Source organism: Fragaria vesca, linkage group LG5, assembly GCF_000184155.1.
Source record: "Fragaria vesca subsp. vesca linkage group LG5, FraVesHawaii_1.0, whole genome shotgun sequence".
Lineage (NCBI taxonomy): Eukaryota > Viridiplantae > Streptophyta > Magnoliopsida > Rosales > Rosaceae > Fragaria > Fragaria vesca.
The window spans coordinates 17,803,742-17,820,061 of record NC_020495.1 but is presented as its reverse complement, the minus strand read 5'-3'; the positions used below and the strand labels follow the sequence as shown (position 1 = coordinate 17,820,061).

At 37.6% G+C, this 16,320-nt stretch overlaps 1 protein-coding gene across 1 annotated transcript; it reads left to right on the top strand.

Moving 5' to 3' along the window:
- Positions 1-12,152: 12,152 nt before the first annotated feature.
- Positions 12,153-15,991, top strand: LOC101312156 (probable peptide/nitrate transporter At1g59740-like). The gene is made up of 5 exons (XM_004299970.1): positions 12,153-12,609; positions 13,098-13,315; positions 13,762-14,211; positions 14,529-14,659; positions 14,795-15,991. Exons 1-5 carry the CDS (start codon positions 12,405-12,407, stop codon positions 15,708-15,710), a joined length of 1,920 nt encoding a protein of 639 aa, XP_004300018.1. The 5' UTR covers positions 12,153-12,404; the 3' UTR covers positions 15,711-15,991.
- Positions 15,992-16,320: the final 329 nt, after the last annotated feature.

Here is a 16,320-nt window from a genome sequence, read left to right as displayed (position 1 = left end):
ACAGCTACTATTGCAAATCCGGAACTTGTTCTCTTTATGAACACGCAAGAGTAGAGTTCATTGTTCTTATATCCCTTCCGAATCAAGTAGTCACTTAAACGAGTATACCACATTCGTCCGGATTGCTTCAATCCATAAAGTGAGCGTTGCAAACTTATAGCAAACGCACTCCATGGTTTAGAGACGTCACTTGATTTAGGTAACAAAATGCCATCCGATACTTTCATGTATATCTCTGAATCTAGATCCCTATAGAGATACGTCGTAATCACATCCATAAGCTGCATGCTCAGTTTTTCGGACACTACCAAACTGACTAAGTAGCGGAAAGTTATAACGTCCATTATGGGAGAATTTGTTTCCTCGTAATCTATTCTAGGGCGTTGTGAAAAACCTTGCGCCACAAGGTGGGCCTTATAGCGAAGCACCTCATTCTTCTTTTTACTTTTTCTAACAAAGACCCATTTATGTCCTACATGATTTACACTTGGCGGAGTTAGCACTACTAGGCCAAAAACCAGTCTCTTTGCTAGAGAATCTAGTTCTGCCTGGAGAGCATCTTTCCATTTAGGGCAATCTGCTCTACGTTGGCACTCTGTAACGGAGCGTGGTTCGATGTCATCGTGCTCTGTGATCTCTTGAGCCACGGAATATTTACATCATCGACATGCATGGATGATTGGTCCAGCAAATCATAAGTGTTCCCATAACACATTAAGATTTATTTGTTCTCTGATATCAACGAAGACCCTAAGGCGTCCCTCATGGATAACAACATCGATTCATGGATATAACTATAGTCAGAGACAATCTCGTGAGAATGATTCTCAACATCGATGATTAATGGATTGGATTGTGCTTTGTCCGTTCATTTCTTTCTCGAACGCGTGTCAACCGAACCAAATGGCCTCCCCCTTTTTCTCTAAGGAGCCACGACCTCCACCCCTCGACTAAGGTTAGCGGTGACGGCAACAGTGTCGAAACCCGGAGTGGTCTTGCCCTTTGAAGGGACTTCTAGCCTTGTAGATACATTTGCAGTTAATATATCTGATCTCGTCACTTTCGCAGTCTCAGAGAATGAGTCGGGCATCGAATTTGCTACATTATGAAGATTGAGAATAGGTTTCACTTCACTTTATGTTTGTGAGGTGCGGGGATCATAATGAGACAGTGGGGACAAACCACGACAATTCACGTCATTCCACTTGAACATTTGTGTTCTTATCTCCCACTAATGACGGGAAAACTGTGTCATCAAAGTGACAATCGGCAAACCTTGCCGAGAAGAGATCACCTGTCTATGGCTCTAGGTATCTGATTATCAATAGCGACTCATAGCCAATATAGATACCAGGGCCGGCCCAATGTTTTGAAGGGCCCTGTGCGAAACAAAATTTGGGGCCTTTGTGTTCGATGCAGAAAAAAAAAATCAAATAATTAAATAAATATGAAGATAGTTCAATAGTAGTATTCAATCAAGAAACAACCAGTAAAGTTATATCGTTATTTTTTATTTCAAGATACTTATATCATTACTTGTGTTGTGAAAAATTGATATTTGGACAATGGTGATGTTGATGAATTTGGATCAAAAGTTGAAAAAAAAAAATTAATAATGTATGAGAGATTTTTCTAGAGCAAGATTAAAGACAACAAAAAAAAATTCAAAGGATTACAATGAAAAAACAAAGAAGTTGGGGGCCCTTTCTAGTTTATAATAAGGTAAAAAGAAAAATAAAAGTAAATAAAAAGTTGGGTTTCACTTCCCAGATCCACAGAACCCAAGAGAAAAAGTCAAAAGAAAAACCAAAGAAAAGAAGATGATTGACATGAATTCAACATGGGACCTGATGTGCAATTCCCTCCCTGAACGCCTTGACCAACTCGACTACACACACTCTTCCAACATCTTAAAGATTTTTAATATATGACAGAAAATTTAATACCAGAAAAAAAGGGGCCCTTTGTTGGCCGGGGGCCCTGTGCGGCCGCACGGTTTGCACTACCCCAGGGCCTGCTCTGATAGATACCCAATCGTCTCAGTTGACCTATTTTAGTACGCAATGTGGCGTAATTGGCATATAGACTGCATAACCGAAGATGCGTAGATATGAAATGTCAGGCTCATATCTAATTACCAACTGGTACACACTAAACATTTGGTTGGGAAACATTTGGTTGGCAATGGGTCGGAAACTAATAAGTAAGGTTACATGCAATATTGTATAACCCCAACCCACAATAGGTACATGGGTGCACATCACCAAAGATCGAGCTACAAGTTGAAGTCGCTTGATCATAGCCTCGGCGAGACCGTTCTGCGTATGAACGGGGGGCACAAGATGCTCTATTTCAATCCTGATAAACATGCAATAATCATCAAAAGTTTTTGATGTAAAGTCTCCAGCATTATCCAATCGAATGTACTTGATCAGATTGTCCAGGTGGTGAGCCCGAAGCTTAATCATTTGTGCTAGAAGTTTTGAAAATGCAGTATTGCGTGTAGACAACAACTCGACGTGTGACCAACGCGTTGAAACATCCACCAGAACCATAAAGTATCAAAATGGTACACACTCTGGAAGGATAGGTCCACAAATATCACCCTGGGATACGATGTAAGAATGGTATGTTCTCGATGTTCGATTTAGCAAATGAGGGTCTCACTCGAGGACATGGCTAAACGGTGTCCAAGACGTCAGAGCCGTGGCCGGGTGACGTCAATATCTCCTGGTGGCTGCCATTTACAGCCATGGTGCCGTCACCATACACTTTGGTGATACTAGTTCCCGAATATTTTCATTTTGAACGGAAGAAACGAAACATGGGAATTTCGCAGAATTCAGATCATCATGTCTCTTCCTGGATGATCTAATCAGTCATGCCAAAGTTTGTATGAGTCAAAGTCCTAAAGTTCTTCTTTAGCTACAACATGGGATTCAATAATATGAATCGTAGTGAGGTCTAAACCACTCGATTGACTCAGAAGTTTCTCCAAGAGGCGTTTACGTCCACAATCATGAGAAGTTATACACAAGAACTCTTGTCCATTCTCACAATGAGTTTCCAAGTGAAAGCCATTAGGGCGAATGTCTTTGAAGCTTAACAAATTTTGATTTCCTCTCGGGGCATAGAGAGCGTCTGTGACATGGATCATGGATCATAGTGACATGAGGTAGCAAGAAACCAGCAGTACCACTCCTTTTGATCATAGGTGATGAACCAATCATCGTTGTCACAGAAAATATAGATGACACTAAGTTCAAAAATAGCTGTCGGTTCCTTAGAATGGTGTGGGTAGTTCCACTATCTGCGAGGAACACAATCTCTCCACGAGATATACCTACAAAAAATAGTAGATATATGAGTAAACAGTCTCACTTAAACTATTTAGAAAGATTGAAAAGGTACTACAAGAAGCTACAATCCCTAAAGTGCATAAAAATTTTCCATGCAAAATGACCTTTGCGTATTAAAACAGTCATAACTTCTTCATTAAAATAGATGGACGAATCGCGAGATGATTTGGAAGCTAGACTCATAGAGCTTTCCAACCATATATAATACATGTTCTAGTTCATCTGGAGTTACTCACAAAGCCCAATGAAGTTGATGTCCAGAAACATAGTTTTATGGATTTCGCAGATTTGGCATGTGCAAAGCTTTCTAAGCTTGCGGAGTGACGTGTAGGCCTCTTGCCTTAGCCAAGGGACGTGTATGCTCATCATTGATGAGTACGATAGAGTCTTCCACGTCTTATACAAGAAGACAATTGGTTAAATAGCGTAAGGGGAACCAAAATCAAAGTTGTTTGGTAACTCCGATTCAATGTGACCAGTCATGTACGTGGAGAGTTAGTAGGGCGAGGCACACTTAAGACCACTATCTCCTTAATTTAGTATGATCCTAGACATCACATTGAACACGGCTGAGCCTAGTTGTAAATTGATGATGGTAAATCCACTATGTAAAGAAGACTTAACCGGATCGCAATCCTCCGTGAGAATTCAGTGTCATGTGTCTCCTCCCCTTTAGGGATAGACAAAATTTCGGCATAATCCACACTTTTGGATTACAAATCGTGCCATGTTCTAAGGAGGATGTACGTTGTACACTTGTCGAACAATGAGAGACAAAAGATAGAATTGAAAATAAATTTCATTCATAATTCTTAATGGTTACATCGAAGTCTCAGAAAAATTGTAAAAACAATTGAACAAACCATGACATCCACACGATGTCTTATTACATAGCTTGAAAAGGGGAGAAAAAACAAACTTAGCCGACGACATCAAAGTCAGCGGCATCTAGATTAGGATTTGAATCCTTAAAGTCTGCAATCGTGAGATTGACATTTGTTTCCTTAACTTAGTTCTCCATACAATTGATCTCCAAAGACTATTTGTATTTCGTGTATGCATTCATGACATTGGGATGAGCTCGATAGTTCTTAAACCAGTGATTTGAAGATCCACATCGGTGACATTGTCTGGAGCTTGCATGATTGGACTTCGTGTGCTGTTGTTTTGGCTTAGGGGTGCCACTACTAGGGCCGAGCGCATCTCACCCTCTTTTTCAGACATTGGTATGGCCTCTAGTGTCGTTGCCATGTCCCCTATTGCCAGAGTCACATTGTTTTGCTTGTTTCCACAAGTGTATGGTTCAGTACGACCTTTACCTCTATTCCGAGAAGTTTTCCCACCCTTTGTCCTGTTATAATTGTTTTCTGGAACTCTCTTTATCCCACTAGGTCGAAGGTTATTCTGATCCTGGATCACATTATCCTTTTCTTCGGTCAAAAGTTGAGTCATAAGCTGTACAAACGTAGTAATGTGTTTTGCCTTATACTCTAGCTAATACTGCTTTATGAGCGTGGTGGCTGATGTGGGAAACGTTAGCAACGTGTTCTGTATAAGGTCGTCTTCTGACTTCTTGATGCCATAAAATCTGAGACGTGCTCGAAGACATAACATGTCCTTGTTCTAATATTCCTCGATAATTTTATAATCCAATAAGCGAATATCAACCCATAGCGCTTGCAACTCTGGCAGTAGAGTTGTGTGGATATTATTGAACCTTTCGGCTAACGCATCCCACAATTCTTGGGGATTGTTCTGATCCTAATATTGCCATCGGAATGTGGAGACGAGGTGACGCCTGAGAAACAGTAATGCCTGCGACTTAACTCTTATGCTAGGTTGTTTTGCTTTAGGGACTTTCGAAGGAAAGATGGTAGCGGAATAGTCTTTTCTAATAAAGGTATGCTCAACATCTGACACCCACCGATGATACTTGGCACCTTGGGCATCCAGGATGTCGAATTCGACGCGAACGCTGTCCATGGCTTTGCATACAAACAATTTCAAGCAAATATTAGTTCGAGACAACGAGGTCACTAATTGGATGCTGTAAGAATTAATACAACACAATTTAATGTAAGTTTGTCCTCGGATTGATACAACACAATTCAAAATAATGCTGCGGTTAATACAACACAACCCGAACTTCTAAGATTGATACCACACAATCCAAATTGACACCAGAATTGATACAACACAACCCGGACCCAGAACACTCTTAATTCTAGGATTTTCCTGCACACACAAAATCTCAAGCATAGAATAGAGATGGAGAAATGGAAAAAACACTTTATCTCCCCCCAAGTTTAGTTGGAAGTAAAGAAATCGAAAAACATTCTTTAAATCGTACCTTAAAAGTTCTTGAAAGCTTGGATAAAAAAAATAAATAAAAAACTTGATTGGTGATGGCCGGGAAGCGACTACCAAAGGAAACCAGGTGACGGCCGAGAGCAAGCAGCGGCAACCTGAGGCAGGCGAGCAGTTGTCGGAGGTGGACTAACGGTTGGCAGTTGGAGGCTTTTTAGGGTTTTTTTTTCCAGAAAAACTTGGTTGGCTATTAACACTAAGGTTAGAACCATGTCGCTAATAACGTGTTTCGGGAGGAATTATTGAGAGAATGATAGATAGTAAGGAGAAAAGAGAATCATCATCTTATTCATTGATAGGAGCCTTTATATAGGAAATTACATAGCACCATAAAGTGCAATACAAGGAACCCTTGTTTGACTAGCATTAGAGCAAGGCACACACGATGTGGAATATTCTTGAAACATGATTCACTTTTTAATGAGTTTGTTTTTTACCCCCGCATTATCCTCAGTGAGACATGAACACGTTATCACCACGTTGTTAATTTAGCTACCTGACATCTCACAGTTTACTCACTTTTTTTATAGTTGATTCTCATATTCCTTTAGGGAAAATCATCTAAATAATGTCTGACATTTAATTCATTCTTACTTTTAGTAGAGATGTTATACTCATATATACTTACAATGTGAACGGTTAAGATGAGAAAATATGATCTAAAAGAGGGTCAATTAAGAAAATCCGTACATTTTAAATAAATAAAGATATTTGGACCTGATAATAATTGTGTATATTTATATGCTTTATATGAGATATTGAGAATTAGACCAACTTTTTGATCACATTTTTCAATCTTAACCGTTCAGTTTTTAAGTCATAATATGTAGATCACTTATGCAAAATTTCATCAAAATTGGTGATCGTTAAGGTGCTCAAAACTGTGATTTTCATGAACGCTTTAGGTTTGGCAGATTTGAACCATCCATTGATTTAAGCTAGTTTGAAGCCTGAACGATCACCAATTTGGCTGAAAATTTCCAGAAATGATCTACTCATACATTTGTAGAGGTTGAATGGTGGAGATGTTGATATGTGATAAAAAAAAGTTGGTCTAATGCTTAGGGGCAGATCGAGGAATTGAAACTGAGCTAGACTTGAATTTTCCACTATAAAAATAAAAAATAATAAAATAAAAAATAAAAAACTCTACTATTCGAGAGCAATTTATAGATTGAAAAGAAAGACACACATAAAACATGGGGAACATAGTGAGCCTTCCTCCTCAAATGCATGCTTATACAAAACAAGATTTATAAAACTCTCTAGATGTAATACTAAATAAAGTTAAACAAACAAAATGTTGCAATACGAAATATATAGGTGTAAAACCTAGCTCAACTAACTAAGTCTAACACTACGAGAACTATTTTGAAAAAACAAAGAAGACGATAAGTCTCTTTGTTTTAGTAAAATAGATGGGAAAATGACATCTCTTTCTTTTTGAGAGACATGCACAAAAATAATTATGATGGTGGAATTTGGGTTGAAATTGGGTATTATATATGTGTAGTATACTAGCATATGACTATATGGTAAGAGATGACTGTGTATTTTTTTTATCCCAACAAACTAGGGTGAGACTTGAGTCCTAATGTGTGAACACCTAGATCCGCCCATGCTAATGCTCAATCCCTCATATAAATCTCTTAATAGAAGGGCCATGTATGTATATGTGTGTGTATCATTTCCACATTTAATCAAAAACAGGTGAGTGGAAACTTGAAAAGCATGGAAGAAATTGCTTCTCCTCTCCAATAAAAGGGGGGCCTGGATGGAGAATGAAGAGCCCTCCTTAGTTCAAGTTATGTAGTGCATGCCTACCTACCAACAGAGAGTTTGAAAATAGGATGGTGCTTTGAATCCAGCTCTCTCCTTTTTTCCTAACTTGGTCCAAAACCTTCAAACTCTCTCCATCCCAAACCGCAAAAGTAGTATATATTGGTAGTGATGAGTGCATGGCCTTTTCCTATACATAGAAAATGAGGGATGTCTAAGTTCATGCTACTGTTGACTCAATAGAATCAAATGAGTGGATTTAGGTTGACCTGATGCCATATATACATGCACAGTTGAAAAGCACATATATGAATTAGAGAGTTGAAAACCATCCATAATTTTTGCACCATATTTTAACTTATTGACTACCGAGAAAAAAAAAAGAACATGTTAATTTCTAACTTGTTATTTACCTCTCCATGGTGGATGATCACTTTAGTTGGTTTGTGGAAGTGTGTGGCGACAAAGCCGGCCAACTGCACTTGAGAGAAAAAGAAAAACGAATAAGCTAATCGAACAAGTGAAGCAAAACTATTCATGAAATCTTTTGTTTCTCATAAGACATTATGAGAAAGCAGGTAGTGATTGTTTTTACTAGTAGGCATGGTTGGTTAGTTATTTTAACCAGCAACGTTGAGGTTTAAGGTTAAACGTGAGTTATTTAAGTAATTTTTTTTTTTCTTTTTACTAGTAAAAAGCTTGGTGCATCATTTTGGTAGTTTGAGCACCTTGAAATCGTCAAAAGGGTAGTCGGCAGAAATGGCTTGCTTATAGAAACCCAAGAAATGATTATATTTTTTGACTGGAAATTAGGCTGGATTTTACAAGTTAAAGTACACTACATACGAGCCAGTTTCCTCATCACTAGCTTCTCTATCTATGTTCTTGACTATAAAAATTATGAGTATATATATATGCACGAGCAAAGGAAAAGTTCATCCCAAATTCAAAGTAGTGTACAAGTTTAGAATTGAATTTTCTTAGGGTCGTAAAGAGATATACATGATAGATATAGTAATGTGGCTTCCTAGTAGTGTAGCTTCCTACAACCCCCAAAGTCCCAAACCGAAAGGTGCCAATTTTTTAGTGCATGGAAACATTCTTACTTTCTCAGTTTAGAGTCCCACATGATTAATCTTCTTTTCAATTCAAATCCACCTCAATTCTTAACGATTATCAAATTAGCTGAAAATTTACAGAAATGGTCTACACGTTAATACCTAAAGACTAGACGGTAGAAATGTGAAAATTCAATTGAAAAGTGAGTCTAAAACGGAAATCTGCACCATAAAAATAAATAGGGATGTCCTTACCTTAAAAAAGCTTATATATATATATTAATTATTGAGCAATATCCTTCGGCCTCGTTTGTATGGTAGAAAATCATGGTATGAAAATGGAATTAGTTTCATTTCCCATTTTAATGTGTTGGTTGGTTGTAAATAAAGATTGAAAAGGAAACAAAAAATGAGATATGACTGGAAATTGACTCCCTCATAAAGCTTGAATTGAATTACCTAGTGAGAGGTGGTATTTTATTTCCATTCCCACCGTCAAAGATAAATTACATAAATTAGCCATCTAAAAAGTTTATTTTCCTTTAAATATATCACATATGCAATTAATAAAAGGGTGTTATTGGAAATTAAAGCTTTTAATTTCATTATTATGACTTATTAAATATTGTGTAATAAGAATGAAAATGAATTACTAATTTAATTATAATATCAACCAAACATCTACATGGAAATACTAAAACTTTTTTCCATTTCATATTAGTATGGAAAGGAAAATAAATCATTTTCCAATCTTGACAATCATGTTAACCAAACGGAGCCTTCTTGTTTCTTGTTTATCAATAGGCTAATATATTTGACCTCATGGCTTCATAGTTGCCGATCAATCCTACTTGTATGACATCTAATGATATCGTATCGAAGCTAATATTGACCTTGTTTGTGTAAACAAAAGATTTAAAATGCCTCTCAATGTTTTCAGAGTAGCAATGATTTGAAGCACTTTTGTTCACACTATTTTGGAAATTTAAGGACTCAATCGTATGGATATGTAACATATAAGATTTCCAAATATCCCAATCCTAACAGGAAAATGAGGGACCGTAATTTTAGTCATTGTGTGCCTTATATAGTCTTTTAGCACTCTTTCTACCCAAAGTTAATTTATCTCGTTCATTTGAACATATACATTTCCATCACCATTAAGTAGTTTACTTAACATGTATTTGAGTAAATAATGATGACTGCTTTCACTTAAACCCGCCAATTACTACAACTCAATTCTTCCATAAGGTAATGATAATGTATTAAAAAAATCAATGTGTCCAGATGATCATACTGTTTCTAGTTAATTGAGGATTAAGACTTAAGAGAACCTAAGAATATGTTTTTAGCTTGCCAACCTGGTCGATTGACCTTTCCCTCCAATATGGAAACGGAATGTAAATATGGATAATCTTGTAATGTGTGTGTTGTGTTGGGATCCACTTTGGGTTAAATATGTTCTGTCTCCACTTGGTCTCCTAACTTGGAAATCAAAGCGTACATATATAGGTAGACGTGGATTTCAGCATATTGACTTCTCTTTACCGGCAAACCTATGTGGTACTTCCAAGTGTTGCATGGCCTGTAGGTCAAACAATGGGAGGAGAGGAGGAGAGGAGGAGAGGAGGATGCTCTCATCACACTCACAGTCTCACTTCACTCTAAAATTATAAGCTCTCTACTTCACACTTACCCCCACTCAATGATCTACATTCTTGCAGACCCGTATGAAGATATGCTCCAGTAAGATCCCGCATTTCTTTTACGGGACGAGCAAGCGAGTCAAAACTAGGTCAATTGGCGCTCGATCTAAGCAGTCATCAATGACGAATTACAGCTTTGGAGATGCTCGAACTTCTTAACTAAAATAATAGTGAAAAATTGGAGACAAATTAGAAAACATAAATTGTTATTGCATATGGGAGCCCAAACGTGGGAGAATTTCTCTCTAAATGCTTTCACAGTTGTTCCATCTTTTTCTTTTTCTTTTTCCTTTTGAATTACAGTTTAAGTTGTTGAAAGATAAGAAACAAATTATGATGAAATAAAATAAAAACGTTAACTGACACACGCTTGTTAAGAGGCTAGTATCACATAATGTTGATGTCCAAAAGTCAACAAGCATACTGTTACAACAAAATACTCGTACTAACTCATTGCATGTCTATTGTTCCATTATATATTGAGATTCTCTCATATTTCACTGATATAGAAGAGGCCATCAAGAGGGTAAAGCAGCAGTAGAGAGAGAGTAAAGTGGCAGGTAAGGAGGAGATTTGATTAAAATTGTGTAATTAATAAGAGATTTGTGGAAAATGACGTAATTACCCATTGAAATATGGCATGGGATGTGCTTTGCCACGTACCACCGTTTATGGATGGTGTGTTCTTTAATTGGTTCAACGTCAATAACTGAGGTACTAATGTGATAGTTTTCATAAGTGAAGTATGAAAGTTTAGAACGAGCAATATTTCGAGTATTGTTTAGTCGATTTTTCCTAATTTGAAACTCAAACGATATAGTTGGAATATTATATATCGTAGAAGAATAGTACTTTTGAAAGGTCTAAAAGCTTAGGCCATGGGCTATTTTAGACCTTAAGTGAAGAACTAGTAATTTCTTGAGATGTATGCAAAAGTTGGGGAGCCCTTCTAATGAGGGCCTTAAGTTAAGGGTTAGTTGAAAACTTTTCGGCATATCCAACTTTTCGATCTTATATATATTCATATCTTGACCGTTCAGTTTATAGGTATTTATGAGTATATCATTTCTGTAAAATTTCAGCCATATTGAAAATCTTTAAGACATTCATAAGTGTAATTTACCAATTATGAACTTGAACGATTCATATTTGACATATATATTTGGTTCGTCCATTAATTTGATCTAGTTTGTTACCTTAACGAACATTAATTTGGCTGAAAATTTGTAAAAATGATCTACTCATATAGACCTTAAAACTGAACGGATGAGATGTCAAAATATGATCGAAAAATTAGTCTTTTAAATCATAAACCGAATTTCTTTTTAATTAGTTCTCAACTTAAAGACTCTCGTTTAAAGGGCTCCCGTAAAAGTTGTGTACTTCCCTACTCCAAGATGCTTCTGCAATTCTTCACTCAACCTAATAAAGCTTTATGAAATGAAATGGGCCAAAAAAAAAAAAAATAGGCAGCTCAACATGCATGTCAACTCTTGCAGCTGGAAATCTGGAATATGTAGCTATGACTCTTGTAGTCCATAGGAAGCTATAGCTAGCTAGGTTCAATTATAAATTGCATATATACTTGTTGGTTTGATGACTAGTAGTTGACCAAGTAGTGGTGGTGGGAGGCTAGGAAAGAAGGATCAACAACCAAAGTGGATTTGCAAGTTCCAGTAGCACACATAATTAAGCAGATTAGCCTTTTTTTCCCGGTGCAAGTGTCATCCACGTGGTAATAATGCGTGTGGATTTAAAACTTTATTTCCTCTTCCTTTCTCTGTGCGTTTACAATCTAGCTCACCCAATTAAGGAGCTAGCCTGAGAAGTTGCCTATAAATTCAGAACAACTCTCCCCTCAAATTCAGCAATATCAGAGAGAGAGAGAGAGAGAGAGAGAGCAGCACAACACTACAACTTCCGGTACGTGTTCATATCCCAGCACCAAGAAACAGCAGGCTAGCTAGGGCCTCCTTCACTAAGCTTGTCCTTATCTCTCTCCCTAACTATCTGGCTCTCCCCCATAGCGCTAAGGTTAACTAGCTACTTGTCCCTAATCAAAGAGCTATAGAAAGCTAACTAGCTAAGTTTGGCATTCTATAGTCGACCTTACGTCGTCTTAGCTAGACACAGAAATGGCAGAAGATAGGAGACTGCAGCAGGGTAATAATCTCATAATGAGTAAGGTTGGGAGCCTGGAGAGCAGCATGAACGATCATCATCGTCATCATCATCATGAGTTAATGGGTGGTGAAGAGGTAGTCGTCACTGTGGATTGGAGAGGCAGACCTTCTAATGCCGCCAAGCATGGTGGAATGAAAGCTGCTTCATTTCTTCTTGGTAAGTATGCATACACCCTTCGCTTTCTAGCTATATATCCAGATAATGTTTGTATATAAATTACGAATACTATTGGTTCCTCTCTAGACTTCGATCGATCTTGTTTCTCTTTGGTTTTCGTCGTTTTGTTTTGGGGTACTTTGAGGACATTCATTCCGATCCCAATCAAAGCATTAACACTTTCCAACATATAACTTTATGTTCGGACGTGGGGTCGTCGATCACTTTGAAGTTTAATTTGCCGGAATATACCATTCGGGTTCCTAGCTACTTACCAAAGCAATACCTATAATAGAAGAAAGAATGATTTTCTATATATAATAAGAGTTTGTATTTCATATATTTCAAGTAGTCCGCAATTTATGTATATGATTACAAAACCCTAAATTACTTACTGTTTTAAGTAGACAATAATCACAATATATATAGCTAGGTTGGTAATTTGACGTAGGTGGGTAATTGGTTGGTGGTGATGTTGTTAATTTCAGGGCTTCAATCATTTGAGATAATGGCAATAGCGGCCGTTGGGAACAACCTGATAACATATGTGATAAATGAGATGCATTTCTCATTATCCAAGTCTGCAAACATAGTGACAAACTTCATTGGTACCGTCTTCCTCTTGGCCCTTGTTGGTGGCTACCTCTCTGATTCTTATCTTGGCAGCTTCTGGACCATGCTTATCTTTGGCTTTGTTGAACTTTCGGTCGGTACCTCTCTCTCTCTCTCTCTCATTCAAATAATGTGTGTAGACACGTACATTTGAAAACAGTCCCTAAATATTCCCAGAAAATTAAGCAGCAATCTGTAGTGACTGCATACCATATTTTACTAACTTCACGGTTTAGTTACCAAGATAATATATATCAACATGCAATTCTGTTTAAACTAAAAACATTGACAAGCTAGCAGTTTCATTTTTCGTATTAATTTGCTCGTACGTAGTACGAAATAGTTTGCTTTCAGTATAACTATGTATTATTGTTCAATAATAGCCCAACAGCCCTAAGAATGCTTGAGATGAAAGTTCGAACTGCACTAGCTAAGAATGCTATTGAGATTAAGAATTAGTTTTTAATAACTTATAATTTGACTGACTAATTAAGTTATTAGTTGCTTGAGATTAAAGTTGGAAGATGTTAACATTTTCAGGGTTTCATATTATTGTCAGTCCAAGCTCATCTTCCGCAGCTAAAGCCACCACCTTGCAACAACAGCACAGCTGTTGGAGAAGACTACTGTGAAGAAGCAAAAGGGTTCAAAGCATTGATCTTCTTCGCGGCTCTCTACTTGGTAGCATTAGGGAGTGGGTGTGTTAAACCAAACATGATTGCTCATGGAGCAGACCAGTTCAACCCTGCAGATAACCCTAAACAATCCAAGAAACTCTCCACCTACTTCAATGCTGCTTATTTCGCCTTCTCCGTCGGAGAACTCATCGCCCTCACGCTTCTCGTTTGGGTCCAAACTCACTCCGGAATGGATGTTGGCTTCGGTGTCTCTGCGGCTGTCATGGCTATGGGACTCATCTGCTTGGTCTCCGGTACCCTCTATTACAGAAACAAGCCACCTCAACGAAGCATTTTCACCCCTATTGCTCAAGTAAGATTTATTTTTACTCTCTCCAACAGGAATGTAATTAACTTTGTCATAGTTCTTTCTTGTGTGCAAAATTAACATGAATAGTAAGTATATCTTGTTTATAATTGGCTTGTACTGTTTGCTTTGCATGTTCACGTAAGCAATTTTGTTTGCTCAGGAATATATATATATATATATATATATATATATATATTATATAACATGGGTTGTTGAATAACATAATCTTCTTCTTAGAAGACAAAATAATGAGAGCATACTATTGATGTCTGCTGACTTATGCATGATCAAACTAACCTTGTCTAATTTCTTTATTTCAGGTTTTTGTGGCTGCAATACTAAAGAGAAAGCAAGTTTGTCCATCCAATCCTCACTTGCTTCACGGAAGCCAGAACAATGACAATGCTTTCTCTTCTGATATTGACCCCTTTAATCACTCTCAAAAATTCAGGTAAAAAAATAAAGAAACATACAAATTTAAGAACAATGGTACATGTCCAGTCTTCTCATCCTAGCTAGTTTGAGATTCTTAATGCATGTCAGATTTAACTATATATATTGACATTAATAATAAATATATGATCAGGTTCTTGGACAAGGCGTGCATTAAGATTGAAGATGGCAGTAACACAAAGGAGAGTCCATGGAGATTGTGCACAGTTACACAAGTGAACCAAGTGAAAGTACTTCTCTCCGTGATTCCAATCTTTGCTTCCACAATAGTTTTCAACACCATTTTGGCTCAGCTACAAACATTCTCAGTCCAACAAGGAAGTGCCATGGACACCCAACTCACCAAATCTTTCCATATCCCTCCAGCCTCACTCCAGTCCATTCCTTACATCATCCTCATCTTCCTTGTCCCTCTCTACGACGCTTTCTTTGTCCCTTTCACAAGAAAGCTTACCGGAAACGAATCAGGAATCTCCCCATTACAAAGAATAGGGGCCGGCCTCTTCTTTGCCACGTTTTCCATGATCTCAGCTGCTGTAATGGAGCAGAAGCGAAGGGAAGCTGCCGTCACGTCCAACAAGACATTGTCGATTTTCTGGATCACACCGCAGTTCTTGATCTTCGGGTTATCGGAGATGTTGACGGCAGTCGGCCTGATTGAGTTCTTCTACAAGCAATCCTTGAAAGGCCGGATGCAAGCATTTTTGACTGCAGTGACATACTGCTCGTATTCATTCGGGTTTTATCTAAGCTCACTGTTGGTCTCTCTGGTGAACAAGATCACTAGCTCTTCATCTTCATCAACTGGTAGTCATGGTGGTTGGCTTAGTGACAATGATCTCAACAAGGACAGGTTGGACCTTTTCTATTGGTTGTTGGCAGGGCTTAGCTTCCTCAACTTCCTCAACTATCTGTTCTGGTCTAAGTGGTACTCTCACAGTCCATCTTCATCATCATCATCATCATCATCAAGGGCACAACAACAAGACCATTATAGATATAGCACTGCTGCCGCTGCTGCTACTTCTGCGGATCATAATCTACCATAAACGACTAAACAAGCTAGCAATATGGTGTTAATTATTAAGAATATAATTGTGAATTAATTATAAAGAGGATTAATTAAAGAAGGGCTCGATCTATATATTGAGGCTCACCGTAATATGTACAGAACACATGCATGTTATCTTATGACATGCATGTTGTATAAGGGCATATAAGCCTCCCAAATCCTCCCAAATCCTCGATTGGTATTAAATTAAGTTACTTGCTGAGGCTTTACAGTTTAAAACTTTGAATAATACATATTATAAACTCAAACCGATTGACGACATTGATTTGCACATAACTAAATGACCAGATCAGGAATATATATGATGGGCACTGTGCAGAGGATCTAGCTAGCTTCTTATATATTGTAATCACTCCACGATCGACGTACGTGAGATGCAGAAAGTTGATGGTCCTAATTAACTAAGCAAACATAGAGACACATTCTTAATCTGATTTAATAGGAGTAGTAGACATATATACAACAAAAAAACAGATAGATGAACTTTATAGAATTAGCTAGGCTTTCCAAAGAACTTTGATGAGTTAATGGTCCCAGAACAAAAAAGAAAAAGAAAAAGAAGAAGAGGGAATTCTGAGTTGATCGTA

What these genes read in the sequence shown, in the direction of transcription:
- LOC101312156 (XM_004299970.1), top strand. Translation starts at nt 12,405, where the DNA reads ATGGCAGAAGATAGGAGACTGCAGCAGGGTAATAATCTCATAATGAGT. An exon ending in TTGGCTTTGTTGAACTTTCG is followed by an intron (nt 13,316 to 13,761) that starts GTCGGTACCTCT and finishes TAACATTTTCAG; the next exon opens with GGTTTCATATTATTGTCAGT. An exon ending in AATCACTCTCAAAAATTCAG is followed by an intron (nt 14,660 to 14,794) that starts GTAAAAAAATAA and finishes ATATATGATCAG; the next exon opens with GTTCTTGGACAAGGCGTGCA.